The following is a 20106-nucleotide window of genomic DNA, read 5'->3' as shown; positions in this document are numbered from 1 at the left end:
TACATATCCAAACATAAATTTTAAATAAAATGCCTCACTGACTTTTAAGTTAGACACAAAATTGGCCCTTAAAAAAATATATTCAATGAATTTTTTCTACTACAATTCAAGTCTTGTAAGTGGTGGTAGAGACTATTGCTTCAAGATGGGGGATGAAGCACACAAACCTCATCTCCCTCTTAGTCCATTAAAATGAAGGAGTAAAAGAGTTACAAAATATAGAAAATAAGCAAGAAATCACTGTGGTTTAAATTTTTTTTTTAATTCCCGAAAAATAGGGGCACTGGAGGAATAAATGCTCTATAAAGCTACAGCCAAGAACATGTGAAGAGAGAGCTGATCTGATTCCTCAGAAACCCAGGAATGTGAAACACATACACAGAAGAGGGTAGGGGCAGAGAACTACCCTGTGCGATGCTGTAATGGTGGATAACAGGGCATTATACACTGGCCCAAACCGACGAACATGCTCCACCGAGAGTGAACCCTAACATAAACTGTGGGCTTTAGTTAACAACAATACACCAGTACTCATCCATCGATTGTAACAAATGCACCACACCAGTGCAAGGTGTAACAATGGGGGTAGTAACTCATGTGAGCTGCTGCAGAACAGAGTCTACAGGAGCGTTCTGTACTTTCCGCTCACTTTTACTGTTAACCTAAAACTGCTCCAAAAAATAAAGTCTATTAATTAAAATACTTAACACTGACAATGAATCCCCTGTCTTCCTCCATAGAACGGATGGCAATTAGGCACTTACCGTCAGGCAAAAAAATGGGGGACTGCCTCCAAAAGAGATAAAAATGAAAAAACTATTTGGGGAGAGCTAGGGCACCTTTTGTGGCCCTTAGTTCCCTGGATTAAACAAAAAATCTTCTACATTCTGCCACCAGGGACCCCAATTTTAAGAGCTGGCTCCCTGGCCAATTATAAGTAACCCTGGAGTTCAACCAGCTCTGTTGATGCATAAGAAGTTCAGAGGCAGGTTTCCTGATGCCCCCCTTCTTAAATACAGGCAACCAAGAACTATAAGACATCAGAAAGAAGGAGGAGTGGGGAGATGCACAAGAGAGACAATTCAATGACCAGAAGAGAACTTTTAAAAGAAAATGCTGATTAGATTCCAAAGGAAAGTACCTCAAACCAGAAAAGAGTATCGTGAAAAAGAAACGATCAGATCACAAGGAAAGATCTGAGAAATTAAAAACCTCACTAGCTTAAAACAAATTCAAGGAAAGAATTATAAGATAAAGTTGAGGGCTTCCCTGGTGGCACAGTGGTTGGGGGTCCACCTGCCGATGGAGGGGGCGCGGGTTCATGCCCCGGTCCAGGGGGATCCCATGTGCCGCGCGGTGGCTGGGCCCATGAGCCGTGGCCGCTGGGCCTGCGCGTCCGGAGCCTGTGCTCCACGGCGGGAGAGGCCACAGCAGTGACAGGCCCGCATACCACCAAAAAATAAATAAATAAATAAAAATATATTTAAAAAATTAAAAACAAAAAAAGATAAAGTTGCAAAAAACCCTCCAAGGTGAAGCAAAAAGGTCAAGATTCAGAAAATGGGAGAGACAAAATAACAGACAGTGTTCAGGAGGCTGAACACTGATCCCTAGACAGTCCTGAAAAACAGTACGTATAACCTGACACAGAGTGCTCTTACACACGCAGATGAGGGTAAAAGGTGGCGTGGATCCCAGGTTTCCAAACCCCTATACTACATTTTCAGTTTTTTGCTGAGACTATAAATTTTTTAAATGATTTGCATTATCATTCCAGGTAATTCACTACATCTACATATTTGATTTGCATACTGCCAAAGGAAATGAATATTTGCTTGATTTATACACTGAAAATTTTATTTAAAAAATACTCAGTCCAAAATAGAATTTAAGACATAATTTATTAGACTCTAATTATTCTCCAGTTTTAGAACTTCTTTACAACGTCCTCCCTGATCAAGAGTAAGTTGAGGAATCATCCTAAGCTGCAAATATTGTGAGAAAAGAAAAGAAAAAGTAAACACTAAATGTGAACCTAATGCTTGGGAACTAAATACAAACTAGGCCTATTTTCTAGTTTGGTAGGAGGCAGCTGCTGACTTAACACACTATCGGCTGAAGGCACTCATGAGCTACTCCAACACTCCCGAGACTTGTACGTCCAAAGCCTCTGCTGTTGGTCAGGACAGCAAACTCTATGCTTACATGCTGCCACTTATGATCAATTGGGAGGGCAGGAGAAGTAGCAGATCGAAAAAAGGAGTAAAAGGGGGTGTGTTTGGGGGTCATACAATTTTAAATACATGCACTGAAAAATACAATTGAGTTTCCCAAAAGTCCAAGGTCTCAGGAAAAAGTATCACTGTCACATTAGACCTGGAGAAATATTACTTTAAAGAGAGAAGTGATTCTTAAAATATAACATAAGGATAAAGAATATTCAATAATAATCATCAATAACACTGACCATAGGAATTACAATTTCATAAATTAATGATTACACGGTTACATTTTGTCTTATTTCTAACCGGTTCAGATGACAGTCCATAAATCAGAATCATGTAATATTATTCTAAAGTTTTTAAAAATTTGATTTCCTTCCACTCATTAAACAAATAAAAGTAGCACCATACTTCCATATAGGAAACTTTCATAGCACCTTTACGGTACTAAATACTATTAATAATATTCAATTTTCAACGTCATAATAAAGATGATAGATTTGGTAAAAGAATACCTTCTATCAACCAGCTTACTAAGCTTACCGTTAAAACGTGAGCAGTCTCTGCAGCACTTGTTGAATTCTGTGGCCCACCCATATGCATCTTGCTGATATGAGTGTTCAAGCTACCTAAACTTTTAAATACACAACTACATTCTGTACAATTATAGGTAGGGCCATTCTTGACCTTAAAAAAGAAAAAAGAAAAAAGAAGTTTTTACAATTGTTAGATTAAAATATTTAAATTATGGCAAATCATAATTTATCATTCAATTAAAATGACATAAATAATCTAGCCCTTTATCATACCTTTTCTTATAAGTTAGATAGGTCTAGAATCAATGACCCAACTCTTTAATCAATATTGGCAGTATGAGATTAATTGAAATTTCAGTCTTTTCTATAAATCAGAACTGGCAGAACTGGTTCAAGTGAAAAATCATAGTTTTCAGTTATTGTGCTCTGGTAAAAAAAATGTCTGACATGTTCTCAACTTCTTAAACGGTTAAGCAGTGTTCAATAACGAAGGCCAGACAGTGAGATATAATTTTACTCTGAGCCTTGAACATACAAGTTAGGATGGATGGCCACGCAGTGTATACATTTTCCATCACCAAGTCCAATAGTCCACGGCAGTGACTACTTTTTGTTTAATAGTGACTACTTTTTAACACTATGACAGAGCCAAGAGTGGACTACAGAGCAGTAACACGGACAGGGCCACCCAGGCACAGAGGAAGCACCTACAGTATCCTCTCTGCACCACTCAACAAGCCCAGCCAGCTCTGAACTTGGCTAAGACCTCCATTCCACCTAGCACCTTGCTAAGAATGAACTTTACGGCTTTAGACTCATCACAGGATTAGATAATGTTACAAACAATCTTTAGAGGTTGCTCCTGTCTCACCGCAGGTCCCAGGATGTCCCCAGGCTGGGAGCAGGCGAGTCCCCGGCCTTCCCTGAAAGGGTTTCCTAAAGCCGGGAGCACCAATGAGCACGCCCTGGGACTGTTCTAAGGTGCCATTTTCCAGTTGCTGTGCATTTAAACACACTGTTATTCCTCAGCAATCACCTTTACACAGAGGGAGCTCCACCAGAGTCACTTACACAGCCCACACGTGTTCTCCTCAGATCGGAAGGTGACCTCACGCATACGTACACGCTCTTCCTAGTGTCTCTGGGTCTTAGATAATAAAGCTTAGTCTTTAAAAGCAACTTCACTGCATATGAAATTCTCAGTCTCTTTACAAACTATATGAAGTATGTAGGGTTTTCTTCATTTTAGTGTTAGATATACATATGCTTTTAGGAATGTGATACTTGTCATCCTCCAAAGTATTATAGTTATATAAAATAAATGATCCATGATAGGAGTATTTGTGTTGCTTAAATATTTCTTCATAATCTACAATTAGATTAAATAAGACACCAAATCATGACAATTAACAAGAGCAAAGGTGGGGACTTCCCTGGTGGTCCAGTGGCTAAGAATCCGCCTTCCAATGCACGGGACACGGGTTTGATCCCTCGTCAGGGAACTAAGATCCCACATGCCGCAGGGCTACTGAGCCCGCACGCCGCACCCAGAGAGAGGCCCACAGGCCACCAGAGAGAAGCCTGCATGCCACAACAAAGAGCCCGACGCCGCCAAAAATAAATAAATAAACAAATATTTAAAAAAATAATAATAAGAGCATAGCTGAACCAGTTTAAGAGAAATACTTCCAGAGTTTGCAAATCAGTATTACCTGGAGACAACAAAAAAATTAGGAACATCAGTTTGGCTGAAATAGTTAGCTAACATGCAGCGTGGAGGGAAATACACCGAGCAGGGCTCTGATGGAAAATGTGAATGGGCCCATATGCAAGGTCAGCAATACTAGCACCAGAAAAATACTTTCTCCTCAATTTCATTTCTTGTCTTTCAATTTCTTACACTTGGAAGTGTCTGTTTCAGGTTCACTAAAGGGATGACATAGGTTAGCATTCAGATTGATGGACCACAACTAAGAATGGTATTATGATTATTTCCAAACATTTATTCATCAAAGGTATAATACTGTTGACAAAAAACAGTATTTTATATTTCTCCCATGTATAAGCCAGAAAGGTTCAAATGTGTGTATATATATGTGTGTCTGCGTATATGTGTATGTATGTGTGTATATCTGTGTGTGTATATTTGTGTGTCTTGTATGTGTATACGTGTGGGTCTGCATGTATGTGTGTATGTCTGTGTGCATTATGTGTACATATACATATATGTATTTTTTTAAACAGGGTCTGCTCTGCACAAACTTTGTCTACACTGAAAATGAAGAATTTCTCAGGTTCACTCTTAACTCAAGAGCCATCCGTGCAGCCTGTGACGTACTGCACACCTGTGAGGACCACACCCCCAAGTGTGACGCTTACCTCTGAGTGAACTCTCTGCACGTGTGACTGGAGGTTCCCTTTCTGAGAAAAAGCGGCAGGACAAAAGGCACAGGCGTGGGGTTTTTCACCTGTATGCTTAATCATGTGAGTTTGCAGCGCCCCCTTCTGGTTGAAAGCTTTTCCACATTCGCTACATTTAAATGGTCTTTCACCTAGAGAGGGAGAAAAATGATCAAAACATCATTCCATACTGTGCGAGCATCTGATGGATTAAAAGAAAATACTTAAGTTACCCTCACTCAAGACCCCGAACCTACCCCTCCAGGCAGAACGTTCCCCTGTGGCCGCAGACTCACACGTCTCACTACCTACTCAAAATCTCACAAGTAATACCAAGGTTATCAGCAAACTATGGAAAAGGCAAGATTAAATTTCAGGTCTAGCTGGCTCTAAAGCACCTTTTCTTCCCTTAAGGTCCCACGGGAAATCACCCAAAAGTAAATGTATCTCGTACCTGTGTGTATCCTAATATGCCGAGTTAACTGACTTGGCTTTTGGAACGTCTTTCCACAGTGTGGGCATGAATACGTGAATCCGCTCCTGTCGATGTTCCGATTATAAGACCTTGTACTTGACACCCTAGTATAAATAGAGGGAAAATACTCAGTAAGTCGAATCCCTTGTGCCACCACTTCTAAATCAAAATCCTATGGGAAAGGTTAGCCGACTGGCCATCAGAATGTGTTTTAATGAGAAATCAATCACATGTAAGTGTGTAGGACACACACACACACACATCCATGTATTAGTTTTGTGTATCAGTATCATAAAACTCATCTTTTTGGTTGGGGAGGAGGAGAGTCGGAATGTCTCTTCTAGATAAAGCTTTCCCTGTGATGACCAAACACAAAGACCTGTGCAGTGTGGTTTCTATGTCGACACGAGTGTGTGCTGCCTGCTCCAGGCTCCTCCTAGACGCTGACGATCTCCAACAACGCGGACCCCTCCTCTGCGCAGCAGCCCTGGGCACCTAACTCTCTACCTGACACCCCCTGAAGGCTCCCAGGCACCTCAAACCTAGCAAGTCCCAAATGAAACCCTGTTAATTCTCAGCCTGCTCCTTTCCACAACAGGAGACGGCAGCTCCCAGCTGTGAAGTTTAAACCTTAGAAGTTACACTGGATTCTTCCTTCTCCCTCACCCCTGACTTCAAGTCCATCTCCAGAAGCTGCTGGTCTCACCCCAAAACACCTCCAAAGAAGCTCCCATCTCTCCACCCTGCAGCCACCAGCGTGGCCTGAGAGCAGCGCCGCCATTCTGTGGCCCCGATCCATGGGTCTCCCTGCTTCAACCTCACCCACACAGCAGCCAGGCTGCGGCCTGAAGGCTGGGCAGCCGGATCCGTGGGCCAAACCCTCCCAGGTTTTCCCGCGGCCCTCGGGTAACACCCGCGTTCCCGGGTGGGCTCAGCACCCTCCAGCTCCGAGACCCTGCCGCCTTGCACTCAGCCCCAGGAGCGCCACTCCACCCCGCAGCCGGCTCCCATCACACCGGCCTCCCCCTGCGGCTCAGACGGTGGCAACTGCTCCCCTCCCCGCCCACCAGGCCCGGAACACCGCCCCCCCCAGACCTGCAGGGCCGCCTCCCCCTGCTCCTCACCTGGGTCCCACCTCAAACGGCCCTCCTAAGAAAGGCCTACACCAGACAGGTGCCTCAGCAACTGCCCCATCCCTGGAGCATCACCCCAGGTGAATCCAATCCTACTTCCTTCTCAACACGCCCACTGCCTGAAACCTGCACCGGCTAATCCGATTGCTTGGCCGCTGTCTGTCTCCCCTGCTAAACGGCAGCTCCGTGAGAGGGAAGCAGTCTGCCTGGCCCCCGGGAGGCCCAGGGGCCGGCACTCTAGTGCGCGGTGACCACGTACGTGCCTTCAGTCGCCTCTCCAAGACCTCTGGGGACAATCAAAAGAGCCTGTGCTAGAAGGTCACTACAATAAAAATCTAGTGTGACAGACACATGCGTTATGTTTTGGGAGTTTAAAAATCGCCGAAATAACAAAGCATCAGGTGGGAACCACATTAGTCAACAACCAGCAATATGAAGGGAGGGGGAAAGACAGGAGAACTTTGATCATATGGAGATGTTCAGTCCACGCTTCCAAAACACAGTGCCGAAGAGAATACATAAATACTACAAAGCACTCAGGCACTTTACAAACTTTATTAACTGGTGTGGGACCTTTTGCTGTGGTGGTGCTGGTTGTTAAACAGCTCCTAAATATTGGAGCTTGGAAGGGTGGCAAGTTAAACTGATGATACTGTCATTAAAAAGTTAATCAATACGGGCGTTTATAGTTTGTTGTAGAGATCAGCTCAACGAGTGTGACCACTGATCATCAGCATTAGCTAGCTTAGCACAAAGGGCCAGGAACAACTCTGCATTTCATATCATTAAGAGAAGGAAATATCAGTAGAAAAATATATATGTAATCAGGAATAGGTCAAATACAAAATTTCTAAGCCATGTTAAGTTTTACTAGGAATAAATGTATATATGTACGTAAATATAGGCGTGGTTGCTAATATTATGAGCACTAAAGCCAGACTATTAGGGTTTAAATCCCTAACACTTGACTTATGGCTGTAAAACCTTGGGAAAGTTACTTGGTCTCTCTAGCCTACCTTTTCTCATCAGCAAAATGGGGACATAAAAGTATCAGGCCTGAAGGGTTGTTTGTAATGATTAAATGAAGTTTTATTATATATTTCAATACACACTAAGCACAGTAACTATTTAAACATGTAAGTTCTAAATAGGTAGTATAAATAAACCGATTCAGTAAACAGGGTGCTAATGTGGCCTTTGTGAATCCACTCTACACACCTTGTTACCTGCCCATAAAAATGTATTGCCAATAATACTTTGTTCTGCACCTTTTAACATTATAATATAGCTAACAACATCTACCCATCAGTCTGACATTTAAATTTTCGACCTTTCCTGTCGTACTGTAGACACGACACATAACACATGCTATGAAAGACATCCCGACACCACATGAGATGAGTTGCCCTGTTCTTGCTTCTAAAGCAGCCAAGATGCGTAACCCATCATAGCAAAGCATGCCCATTTTTAATGTACTGTATAATTTTTTTAGCCCAAGAATAGGCTCACACCTAATTTTATAATGAGTCTTCATGTGCTCCCTCAGCTGTGATGACGTCTCGAACTCCTTCCTGCAGGCCTTGCAGGTGTGAGTCCGGTTCGCAGCCAGCTCCTGGCGGTGCTCCTCCATGTGTATGGCCAGCTGGCTCTGCAGGGTGAACTCATCCCCACACTCAGAGCAGATGAGGTTCTGCAAAGGCAAAGACCGCCCATGAGCAGAGCAAACACTTCAGAGCCATCACCTCGTGAAAGAACTCATACTGTAAATGGCTGATACACAAAGTATGCTTTCCTCTGGAACAAACACTATTTCACCTCTCAACAAATATATCATCATGTCCAAATATGAACATATAAAAATGATTTCTTTCCTGATAGAAACATAGGGAAAAGGATGAGAGAACAATACAATTTCTGAGCAAAGCGAATTGTTTCAAATTGGCTGCTGGGTAAACGGCATTTTGTCCATCTGTGCTGTGAAAACTTTAAGGAGAAGCAGAATGACTTCAGTACCACAAAAGGGTCAGGAAAGAATTTAAATTAAGATGACAGTTTAATAGGCTACCTTAAAACAAAATGACAGCTGGTAAATTTTTAAATGGAAACACCTATCATTCTTTCAATCTGGTTTATGGGTAGTCGATTACGAGAAGTCCGCGACTCTGTCCAGAAGTGCCTGGCTGAGCACCCGAACAGAGCTGTGGAGTAAGTATAAAATACGCACAGGATTTCAAAGACTTACTGAAAAAAAAAAGGTAGCTCAACTTTTAACATTTGAATTAGAGTATTTTGGATATATTTTCATAAATATATTAAAATAAAATATATTTCATCTGTTTTCTTTGTAACTTTTGGAAATATAGCCACTATAAATTTTAAATTACTCAAATTTCAATTAGGATAGCACTGGTCCAGATGTTCCGGAGTTGGGCCTTGGTTCACATGAAGGCTGCCAGTCACCAGCTGTGTGTATCTGGGGGTGCTGACCGCTCAAAGTCTGTGAAGCAGTGGTGACGGCAACGCCTGCCCTCACGGGGTTGTTATAAAGTTAAGGACAGCGGTGCATGTAAGATGCTGAACGGTGCCTGGCACAGAGGAAGTACTCAGCAATGAACTGCTGACGCGGTACAAAGTTCAATGAGTTTACTCATGTGACCTTCTATAATACAATTATTTATTTAAATGATCCAAACATGGCAAAGAATGAGTGTAACCTGTCAATGAGCATAAACTATTATTTCCAAACAACAAAATATATAGCTGTCTTCCCATCAGACTTTCTTCTAATTACTGCACCTGACAGTCTCGTAAATGCATAGAAACAGCATTAACATGAGGTTGTTCATTGATACTACTCAGAGCATCCTTTGCAGAAAAGACAAGGATGAATGGAATACTTTGAGCAATCCAACAATGACGTCAACTTAAGTAACTTTAGTGTTACTATATAATAATTTAAGGAAATAATGGACTATCTTGTTAGTATCTTGCTGATAATAAAGAAATTTCTTCTTGGGAACTGTCAAAAATTTAAAAGCCACCTAACAAAATTTGCTGCCTATCTTGAGTGTGGCACTGGGGGCATCTGCCACACCCTGAATCTGTACAGCAAAGTATTCTCCTTTCACTGACAACTTAGAATCACAAGATAAACCCTGACTTGTTACCCTCCCACCCGCACCGTGATTCTTTCATTGCTTTGGCTCAGACCCATCCTCTTTTCAGGTACTTTTTCACCAAATGAGCAGATTAGTATATTTCAGGAGACATCTACATGATATTACTCAGAAACTGATCAGAATTTTCTGAGTGGAAACTCTGGTTTATGTACAATTTGCTCATACGGCGAAAGCAGGATCAAGTACATGCTGGGCCACAACCGAAACAGGCCTCATGATGGAAGGTTTCGTGCTGCCGCTGTGTTACACCCAGCCAGACCCAGGAGCCAGGATGCGCCTCCCTCCCTGCCCAGGACCTGGCACCTCGAGCAAGTCTCAGTGGGGAGTGCGAGGCCTGTGGGCAGCTGGCGGACGTCCACTTTACTGCGCTCCCCGCAGTCGGAGCTCCCGGCAGGCTCTCTAGGCAGAGGCAGTGGCTAGTGCCTGCCCCAGAAGCAGGTGGTCCTGGGGGAATTCCAGTGATCGCTAAGTGGCCAGCAGATCATCCAGGTAAACATACGGCACTCTTATCAGCCCCCATCTGGCTGAAGATATAGTAATTTTTTGAAGTCAAACAGAGTATAAAATACAATAAGTACTAAGCGCCTTTAGGTCACTCACCCTATAACACTGGCCCTTGCTGCCTCCCCCACTGGGGCTGCCCACGACCTTCCTTCTCTCGAGCCCCCAGGCTCCAATGCCCAAGTGCTGTCCTTGCTCCTGCCTGGGCTTTCTCAGCAGCCACTCTTCCTTTCCTACAGGAGTCTGCCTCAAAACGGCGCTCAGTGCAGGAGAGCATCCCTAGCCCACCCCACAGGACACCGCCCTCCTCTGAGCCCCGGCAGCACTGGTCCCCATCACAGGCCAGTGGGCTCATCTCTTGGCAGGTGTCACCCTGTTCAGAGGCAGGGCCAGCTGGGGACTGGAGGGCCACTTCTCAGGGCCCCTCTGCCCTGGGCGGGTGGCGGGAAGCAGCGTGCAGACCGGTCCATCCCGCATCACCTGGCTGAGTCTCAGTGCTGCCGGCGGAGAGACTACACAGGCGGGGAATCAGAGCACGGCCTGCTTCTGCCCGGCAGAGGACGGAAGGCCGGCTTCCAGCCGGGCTCTCTAACACCATCGGGGGGTGCGGATCTGGGTGCCACTTCCTTCCGCCAGGAGACGGATGCAAGATTAGCTCCCTACTGAAGCCTGGGGGTCAGGGGAGCTGAGGGCCACCTGCTTCCAGGGGACAGGGAGCAGGACGGCGCAGGCGATCGCTCTCCTCTCAGCCCCGCCGAGCTCTTCAGTGGGTATTTGGCTGGAACAGGGTTGGCAGTGTCAACAAGATTTTCTCTTGTGAGACCACCCTCTTCCCAGTTTGGGCTGTTGGCAACCAATCTTCTGGCGTGCTTTCATCTATGCCTGCTGGCAGAAGGCTACAGGCTCTTCCTGCACCCGGTCCAGATGTACAGCAGGCAAAAAAGCAGCTCGGGGGCTCACTGCCACACGCTCCTCAAGTCCTGAAGGCCCTCAGCTGCCTGCCGCCTTCTTCCCACCCTCAGGAGCCTCTAGATCGCTTGGCTGTGTGATCTCTAGGTATTTTCAGTTGTAAGAGGGGCACAAAGGGTCTACTTCATCTTAGCTGGATTCTTATCGGTTAATTTTAAGTGCAACTAAAGGGAAGGAATTATTCCTATAGTCGATACTGATATACCACATTCAAATCAATTAACTAAGAAATAAAAACACACAAAATAGGCAAAGGTAGCTAAAATGCATTATTTAACATACATGGAAAAGACTGATAATTGTGTTCCAGTATCTATTCTTCTTCTATACAGTGGGTTTCTTAGCTGAGCACACGGCTGCGTGCCGACCTTCCTAACACTAACCACCCCGTGTAGCGACCGTGCCCCTTCCACTTGACGGATGGCAGCAGGCTGATGCTCCGCCTCTGGATCTGGCCTTCCCACAGCAGACGCGCCACCTCCCTCCCTCCCTCCGCCGTCAGCCACGTGGTACAGAAACCCTCAGAGAGAGCAGAGTATGTGGGGTCCCGGACTGCCTCGGCCACCCCACCAGCTCTGTACTGCACGGCACCAGACTGTGCGGAGAGAGAGGAAAACTCTGAACCTGTACCCGAACACAGCCCTTTTTTAAAAAAAGAGCACCCTATTTTTTACATATTGCCAACACATTTTCACATCAGAAATAAGCACTGCAAACCCTTTTTGTTGTTGTTCTGCTCATGTGAAACCGCTAGTCCTGAATTCTGTTCAGCATGGGGTTACTAAGGTCAAGTTACTGAATATCACTTCTCAACTTCCAGAGCCTTCTCCCTGGCAGCACAGTGGCCAAGGGCAAGAAGATAAAGCATTTTCACAGTTTCCATTCCCAGCTTCAAACCAGTTACACAAAAGCCTCTCTTCTGACTATTCCAACCCTTTTCCTCTCCTGTGATTATTTATTGATCTAAGAGGGAATCTGTTATATTCCAAGGGAGAAAATAGAAGACAGGTTAGTAGTAATAGAAATGAAAGTCAACTGATTTCAGAAAATACACGCTTCTCAAAGGCCTTTTGGAAAAAAAAAAAAAAATCTGGAGTCAGAAACTATGAACTGTTTACGTTCCTACAACAGTGAAAGACAAAGACAGCTGGAGCTTCACCAACGCAACAAGGATTCAGATGAGACCAGGCTGCACAAGCTGCCGTCACAGCTGATGCGCATGACGGGGTTGCCACCTCAGGAGACGACGTCACAGCAACGAGAAACCGACACAAGCAAACGGCGTAAAAGCAGACATCAGAGACTGTGAGCTCCACTTGGGGGACAGTCTGGAAAAGAATCTGGACAAAGGGTGTGGAAGACAGAATAAAGGGAAGGTTTTGAAAATAATGTATAAAAACCTCAGAGTGTCTGGAAATGATGAATTACCGTTATTTCTCTTTCCAGACATGGAGGAGGTAGAGAAAAATGTTAAACGTGTATCTGAAGAAGCATTAGGATGGAGCACAGCAGTTTCACTGGCCTGCATCGGTGGTGCGCGGCTGGCAGAGCTGCGGGGCCCTGGCTCGGGGGCACACCTGCCCTACGCCATCACCCCCAGCGCTGGGGCCACCCGGGGCGCCGGGACAGGTGGGACCGCTTCAATGATCTCCCCCCACCCCACCCGCCGCCGTGAGCCCCCTAGAGGATTGACACACACATGCACACGCACGCATGCACACACACACACACACACACACACACACACACACACACCCAGGCTTCACCCCCTTGCTGATGCGGCCTAGACCGCATGTTACATCATTTCAACCCTCTGCCAACACCTGACTCACTCGCTATCCCGTCACACACGCTTCGTCAACCGGAACCTTGATGCAAACAACCATCTGACCTCCTACCCGGCTGAAGGGCGCTGTGAAGAAGCCACATGCTCCCCTCCCACCCAACACACAGATCCGTTCGCAGCCACGACCCCTGTATCACGTGTAACACAACCCACGTATCTGTCCCCGGTCAGGCTCTGCTCCCGCTTCCCACAAGCAGGCTTCCCACACCCATGCGCCTCTCCACCACCTCATTCTTCTGTGAAGACAAGGCAACGCCTCCATTTCACAGAAAAATGAGGCTCTGCAGCCCCAATCCAGCCTGAGAGGGAGGCGGCAGTGACCATGACAGACTCGCAGGGGCCCTCAAGGGAAGACACACGACCCTCGACAACCGTCCCACGTCACACGGATGACTGGCTCAATACCATTCAGTTTCAATGACATCGTAACGTTGTGAAGCTGGCTTTCAGTAGTTGCTGCGGTTAAATGAGTGAAAATGAGTGAAATTCAATGTGAAACAGGAAAATTGCAGGGTTTAAAAAGCTACGCAGGGCTTCCCTGGTGGCGCAGTGGTTGACAGTCCGCCTGCCGATGCAGGGGACACGGGTTCGTGCCCCGGTCCCGGAAGATCCCACATGCCGCGGAGCGGCTGGGCCCGTGAGCCATGGCCGCTGAGCCTGCGCGTCCGGAGCCTGTGCTCCGCAACGGGAGGGGCCACAACGGTGAGAGGCCCGCGTACCGCAAAAAAAAAAAAAAAAAAAGCTACGCAGTACCTAATTTACATACGGTAGTTTTTCAAATGGCTACTAAGTTACTTAAGACATAAATACTTATTGGACCTCTTAGATTTAACTACTTCAGAAAAAGAACTCTTAGTGTTTGGCTCAGTGCAAAACTTGCTAAGACACAGAGACTAAGGAAGCTGCAAACCGAGAAAGGGAAAGCTGCCCTAAGCCAGCAGGAAGGGCCTGGACTCCCACTGTCACACCTGCATCCCCTGTCCACCTGAACCTGTCCTCACGCTTCTCTTCTAGGGTCAGAGGCAGAGGTATCGCTTCTGCTCACAACTCCCTTCTCCACCTACTCTCATAGGAAGTCAGTCCTTGCCCCTCCCGATGGAGACGTCTGAAGATGGATGATTAGAGCAATGTTAAATTCTTGAGTGTGGTAACTGTTTTGTGATACTGAGGAAAAGTGTCTTTGTTCTTAGGGGATACAGCTGAAGTACTTAGAGGCGCAGTAGTAACATGATGCCTGCAACTATTACAAACTTGTTCGAAACTTCGAGGGGTGAGATCGGGTTTACTTTAAAACCCCCCATGTACTAGGTGAAAACAAAACAAAACCAAAAATCTCATCACCTAATTATTACTTGTAGATGAGGCTGTACACCTGAAAACTCAGAGAATCTGGTAGAACAGCAGGCTACAAAACTAATATACAAAAAAGCACTGCTTTCCTATAGACAGATAACAAATAATACATCTTTGAAAGAGCCGTTAAATGATATTTTAAAAAAATGTTAAAACATTTGAGAACAAATTTAAATAATGTGAACCCATCTGAACAAAACATACTGAATGTTTTGACAATAAAGATTCAATATTTTAAACATGTTCAATTCTCCCCTTTAACAATCTAAAAATTTTATGCAATCAAAATTAAAATACCAATTAATTTTTAATTAGGCAAAATTCTAAAGTCCACATTAATAATAAACCAGAAAAGTAAAATAAGAAACATACAAACATTTGTTTATCATTACAAAGAGAAATACAGCAAAGTCAAACTGAAAACCAAGAACCTGGTCCCAGGAATGCGGCGGGGTTACAGAAAGGAGCCAGTCTCCTGAGTGCCCCTTGTTTTTATCTTTTTGACGGCTACTACTTACTACCCTAATGTTCAAAGACTAACTTCCCAGCCCTCAATCCCTACTCTGCCTGCATGGGGCTATCTGTCTCTGGTCTTACGAGCCCCACCCTAGTTGAGGGCAGTAAACTGAGGCCCGCAGATCGTGAGAATGGGAAGGGGGCCTAAAAGAGAAAGCAAACGAATGCAACAGCCCTGTACTGACCTCAACTCCGAAACGCGCTTCATGTACAGCGGTTTGGGCCAAGCAACTGTGAAACGACTTCCAGTGTTAACACAGGACCGCCGAGCACACGAGGGGAGGGGCGTGTGCACTGCTGGGAGCCCCGCCCCGCCGTGGAGGAAGGGACACACAACCAGGAACTGGGGGGCAGGTGGGCGCCCTGTGCAGAGGAGCTGGGGTTGGAGGGATGAGCGTGAACTCAGGATTTCTCAAATACAGGTGCGCCCTACACCCTGTGGACCTGCATTAGAAGACACGGTGGGATTTTAAAAAATAGTGATTGTACACTTGGGATGCATTTCTAAGCAAATCGTAAGACCCAGAACCTGTCAATGAATAGACTGCTCACTGCAGCTACACACAAAGGGCAGAAACAACCTACACAGAAACCTGTTGATTATGACACAGGTGTACACAAAGCATACAATGTAACACCATGCGGCTGCTGCAACAATACCTAAGATAGAGTCAGCTGAAGACAAAGCACAGAATACTGCTACTGGGTGGTATCACTGGGGATGCAGAGACGTGTACGCCCACTGAAAGCCCCGGGGAGGACGCAGAAGAGACTGCTGTGCAGCAGCTCCTGGGAGGAGGACTCAAAGTCGGGCCCGATGGAGACTGAAGTCTCACTCTCTAACCCTTTCTCTGCTGTCTGAGTCTCACTGTGTGAACTTATTCCAAAATTAAACACTTTCTGCCTTTTAAAATGAAAACAATGGCCATTTCTGGACAGCGCTACAGCTGAGTGAGACAGGCAGGCCTGCAGTCTGCAGAAGGTCTAAAGCAGCATGCGCTCTCGAAAACATAACGTGGCATTCTATAAAGAACTTGAAAAAGCCTTGTTAATTCAGTAAATCCAACTCTAGCAATCTATCCTAATGAAACAATTAAAGATACATGCAAAGATGTATTATTTATAATACTGAAAACATATAAACAACTTAAAGGTTAAATAATAAAGGAAATGGTAAAAATATCATGATGCTATATCCAGATGCTGAAGACTTTAATAAAGCAATTTAAAATAGTGACATGGGGAAAACACTCATGATTCAGTAAGTGAAAGAGGAAAAGACGTATTCACAATGTATTAAAGGAAAAGAGTGGGTTACAAAACAGTATGTATTTGCACTAAAAAAACTATCCTTAAGTATATAAACTATTATGGAAAAGTATACGTATAGCCAAAAAAAAAAAAAAAAAGCCTGAAAGACTACACAGCTGACCCTTGAACAACACAAGGGTCTAGAGCGCCGACCCCGCGCAGCTGAAAATCCGAGCATAACTTCAGGGTGGCCCTTCACGTCCACGGTTCCCCATCCTTGGAGTCAGCCAACTTAGCACAATGTAGTACTGTCATACATACTGACTGAAAAACTCCACGTTTAAGTGGACCTGCACAGTTCAGACCCGCGTTGTTCAAAGGTCAACTGCATATGCGTTCTCTCCCACTGGTGTGATTATTGGTTCTTTTATGTTACTTTTGTTAACCTTTAGTTTCTAACTTTTTCCAAAATAAACATGTATTACTTATACAATAAGATTTTAAAAGATAAAAATTATTTTATATAAAAAATTAAAGACATAAAAAGAGGACACAAAGCGATATACAAAGTATAATAAACTCAATTTTCAGGATGCAAATTTTATATATGCAATTTAAACGCTGTATGTTTTTCTGTCTCTGGAGGAAGCTATACCAAATAGTTACCTGTAATTGTCCCTGGGTGACTGCTTTTTACATTTGCATTTCCCTAGCTTTCTATGGTAACAATGGGGGGTGATACTTTAAGCAACAGCCGTGCATACGGCACAGGGAGCCCGCCCGTCCCCAGCGCAAGCAGGCCTCTCTGGTGCACACCAGCGGCACGGCCCTGTCACCCTTCACTCTGTCCCAAGACTAGGCCTGTGGCCCTTTCAGGACTGTTCACTGTGGTGCATAAACTGCTTTGGGTCATCATGAATTTCCTCTCTTCTCCCAAATTCCCACGTGTCAGGGGATCCAGGAGCCAAGCAAGGAGATTCTACCATCTTCGGAGGCAGAAAATTTACTTTTGGCACTCAGAATCCTAAAAAAGTTAATTTTTATTAAGAAAAAAAGAGTGGGGGGGCACCTCTGCCAGCCACTGTGGACATACTTTGATCCCCCAAATATACTACACACTAAAATGTCTCTGCCCCAAGGTGCTGACATGACCCCGAAACAAACACTTTACCAGTGACCTGGAGACTAGCCAAGGCAAATTTAATGATAACTGACTCCTTGAAACCTATACGAAACGCTTTTTAAAACTAGTTTAACCCTAACATCCTCCTGATGCATTTTAAAAATCCTCAGATGCATTTTAAAAATCAGTGAACAAAGTATAGGCTGAAATAATTACCTCTTCCTTTTCATGCAGCATAACATGTGCTTTGAGACTAGCCACTCTGGAGAATTTCTTGTTACACACGGGACAGGTAGGATCCTCCCCATTGTGGGTACATTTGTGAAGTGTCAAGTTGAACTCAACATTAAAGGTTTGGGGGCACTGGTCACATCGATGTGGCTAGGTGGAGAAAAAAGTCGAGAAGCCACTGAAACACAATCTTTCCACAATAAATGTCATTCAAATATTAACAAGCAGCATAATCCACAGATAAGCTTCCTAAGGAACTTCTGAAGTCCTTCTGGACCTGAAGTCAATAAATCCAAAACGGACACAGTAAAGCTCCTTACAGAATTTCTCAAAGGAGTATAAGGAGACACCACATCTATATAGAAAATATTTCTAATAAGAAATGCTGCATATAAACGTATCAGAATGTAGCCGCTATGAAAATAAAAGTGAGACATTTCAACTCACTGGGTGGGGTTTTCTCCCCTCTTTCATGACACCTCCACTGCTGTGAACAAAATCACAAGTAAACTAAGTAACTGTGAAAACTTTCACTAGATTTTAACAGAGTTGCTTATCCCCATCTAAAATTTCCCCCAAATGGAAGGTATTCTGCCCCCTACTAGTAGAAAGATAAAGTAATCACTGGTATTTCTCTTGTAAATATCAAGACCCTAATGGGTCAGTATTTTCAGATTTTTCAGCTTGGGAGAGTAACGCCAGTGGGTACTGGTGTCCGTACCACATTACCATAGTTACAGCAGCATTCATGCTGAAAGTAAGGCTGGAGTTGGTCAGATCCCGTCCTCCAGAAAAGAGATCCCTGGTGTTTTTCTGGTCTCAGATGGCTCACTAGCTTACATCCTCCTAACCTAGAGAAAAGTCGGCAATCACTCTTTTCACTGTAGTTTTAGCTGCCACTTTCCAACTATCAGGCAGCTCGTTCCATTAGGACACTAACACGCTTGACATATCCCACAGGGGGCACTGCAAGAGAGTTCAAATCCCTATTTAAGAGAGTGCTGCTCCCTGCGGAAGTAAGATCTAAAACATCTCAAATACCTCCTTAAAATGCAAGACCACTTAAAGGTAACACTCCCTGCTGGAGAAAAACACATCAAGATAAGGGAGATTGAAACTACTGAAGAAAGTCGTATTTTAAGATTATTTCTTTGTCTACCCATAAATAACTTCATTAGATTCACCAGACTAGCTCTCACTTTCTCTCATTATCTAATGATGGGTAGAAACACAACTACAACTAAAAAAACATCAAAATATTTATTTACAGAATATGGAATGTTCCACAATTTAGGAATAAGAAAAATGTTTACATGTTGATTTTCACAATTCCTCCAGTTTCAACGCTCACATTTCTGACATCCCTTTTTAAAATACATACCTTGTCATTTCGCTCGTGATCCCTCATGTGGCGTTGAAACTGGGACTCTTTTGGAAAAGATAGCAGACAGATTTCACATTTATGGAAGTTTGGAACTTGATAGGCATAATTAGTGTTCTCCGCATTCAATGTTAAAACTCCATCTATAAAATTGCATAAGTATAAACAATAAATACCAGTTGTTACTCTAAGCACATAAATGAAACTAAATTATTTGGTTATTGTTTCAAAACCAAATTATGTCAGATTTATGAGAGATTTCAGAAATGAATGGTACCTTAAATTTTTTTAATGGACACGTTTTTAAGTTAGAAATGAGAAACGTTGAGATGACTGAGACATGGACTACAGGATTCTAACACCTGTGAACAGGATTGTCAGAAACCTGAAACTAAACTCCTGAGGCTTAATACCCACTCAGCGACACACAAAAGCCATCGTGTTTCTTAACCTTGCCTGCCTGCTCAATACTATTTCTAAGTCACAACAAATCACAGAGGCACTTCTCCTCTAAGTCACTTTGAGCGTTCATCAATAACCCAGTTGCGTAAATCACTCAGTAAACAAAACTCTAGTAGAAGTATAAAAGCTGATTCACTAATTCAATCTACCTCTGAAAACTGCTGCAAAGCAAGATAAAGTCAAAAAGGCAAAAACTTTTGTTCTCTCACATAGTTATGGTTTTAGGAAGGTAAAGAATTGCAGTGCTTTGAACAATCCTCAGGTTTTACAGTATGCTTTCAGTGTACAGTGTGCTTACATTTAGGTAAATGGCTATAAACTTAAAAGTATTTTCAAACAAGAATATGCAATAATCACAAAAATTTACCAAGAACGTCATAAAATAAAGATGTCCTAAACGTCTTCAATTCTTGAAAATAATACTCTAAGTCTTATAATTTTGGCACAAATACACAATCCATATTAACTAGACAAAGACAGAAATATGTCACGTACAACTCTTTGTGCCCAACTTGACCCCCAAAATAT

General features: G+C 43.9%; 1 protein-coding gene across 5 annotated transcripts in view; it reads right to left on the bottom strand.

Annotated features, from left to right (window-relative positions):
- ZNF236 (zinc finger protein 236) overlaps positions 1 to 20106 on the bottom strand; it is a 93908-nt gene that overhangs the window by 61933 nt on the left and 11869 nt on the right. For 4 of the 5 annotated variants that reach the window (XM_081252751.1, XM_081252753.1, XM_081252755.1 and 1 more), the window contains exons 2-7: positions 19117 to 19259; positions 17721 to 17885; positions 8278 to 8456; positions 5613 to 5737; positions 5138 to 5310; positions 2766 to 2909 (exon numbers count right to left, since the gene is read on the bottom strand). In XM_081252751.1, coding sequence (XP_081108877.1) covers positions 2766 to 2909; positions 5138 to 5310; positions 5613 to 5737; positions 8278 to 8456; positions 17721 to 17885; positions 19117 to 19259 — 929 coding nt within the window. The remainder of the gene's footprint in view (positions 1 to 2765; positions 2910 to 5137; positions 5311 to 5612; positions 5738 to 8277; positions 8457 to 17720; positions 17886 to 19116; positions 19260 to 20106) is intronic. The other variant, XM_081252752.1, reaches the window with a different exon arrangement.

The sequence above is a fragment of the Mesoplodon bidens genome (genome assembly GCF_964165515.1).
Source record: "Mesoplodon bidens genome assembly, chromosome: 13".
NCBI classification, from domain to species: Eukaryota; Metazoa; Chordata; class Mammalia; order Artiodactyla; family Ziphiidae; genus Mesoplodon; species Mesoplodon bidens.
This window is presented reverse-complemented; position numbering and strand designations above follow the sequence as displayed.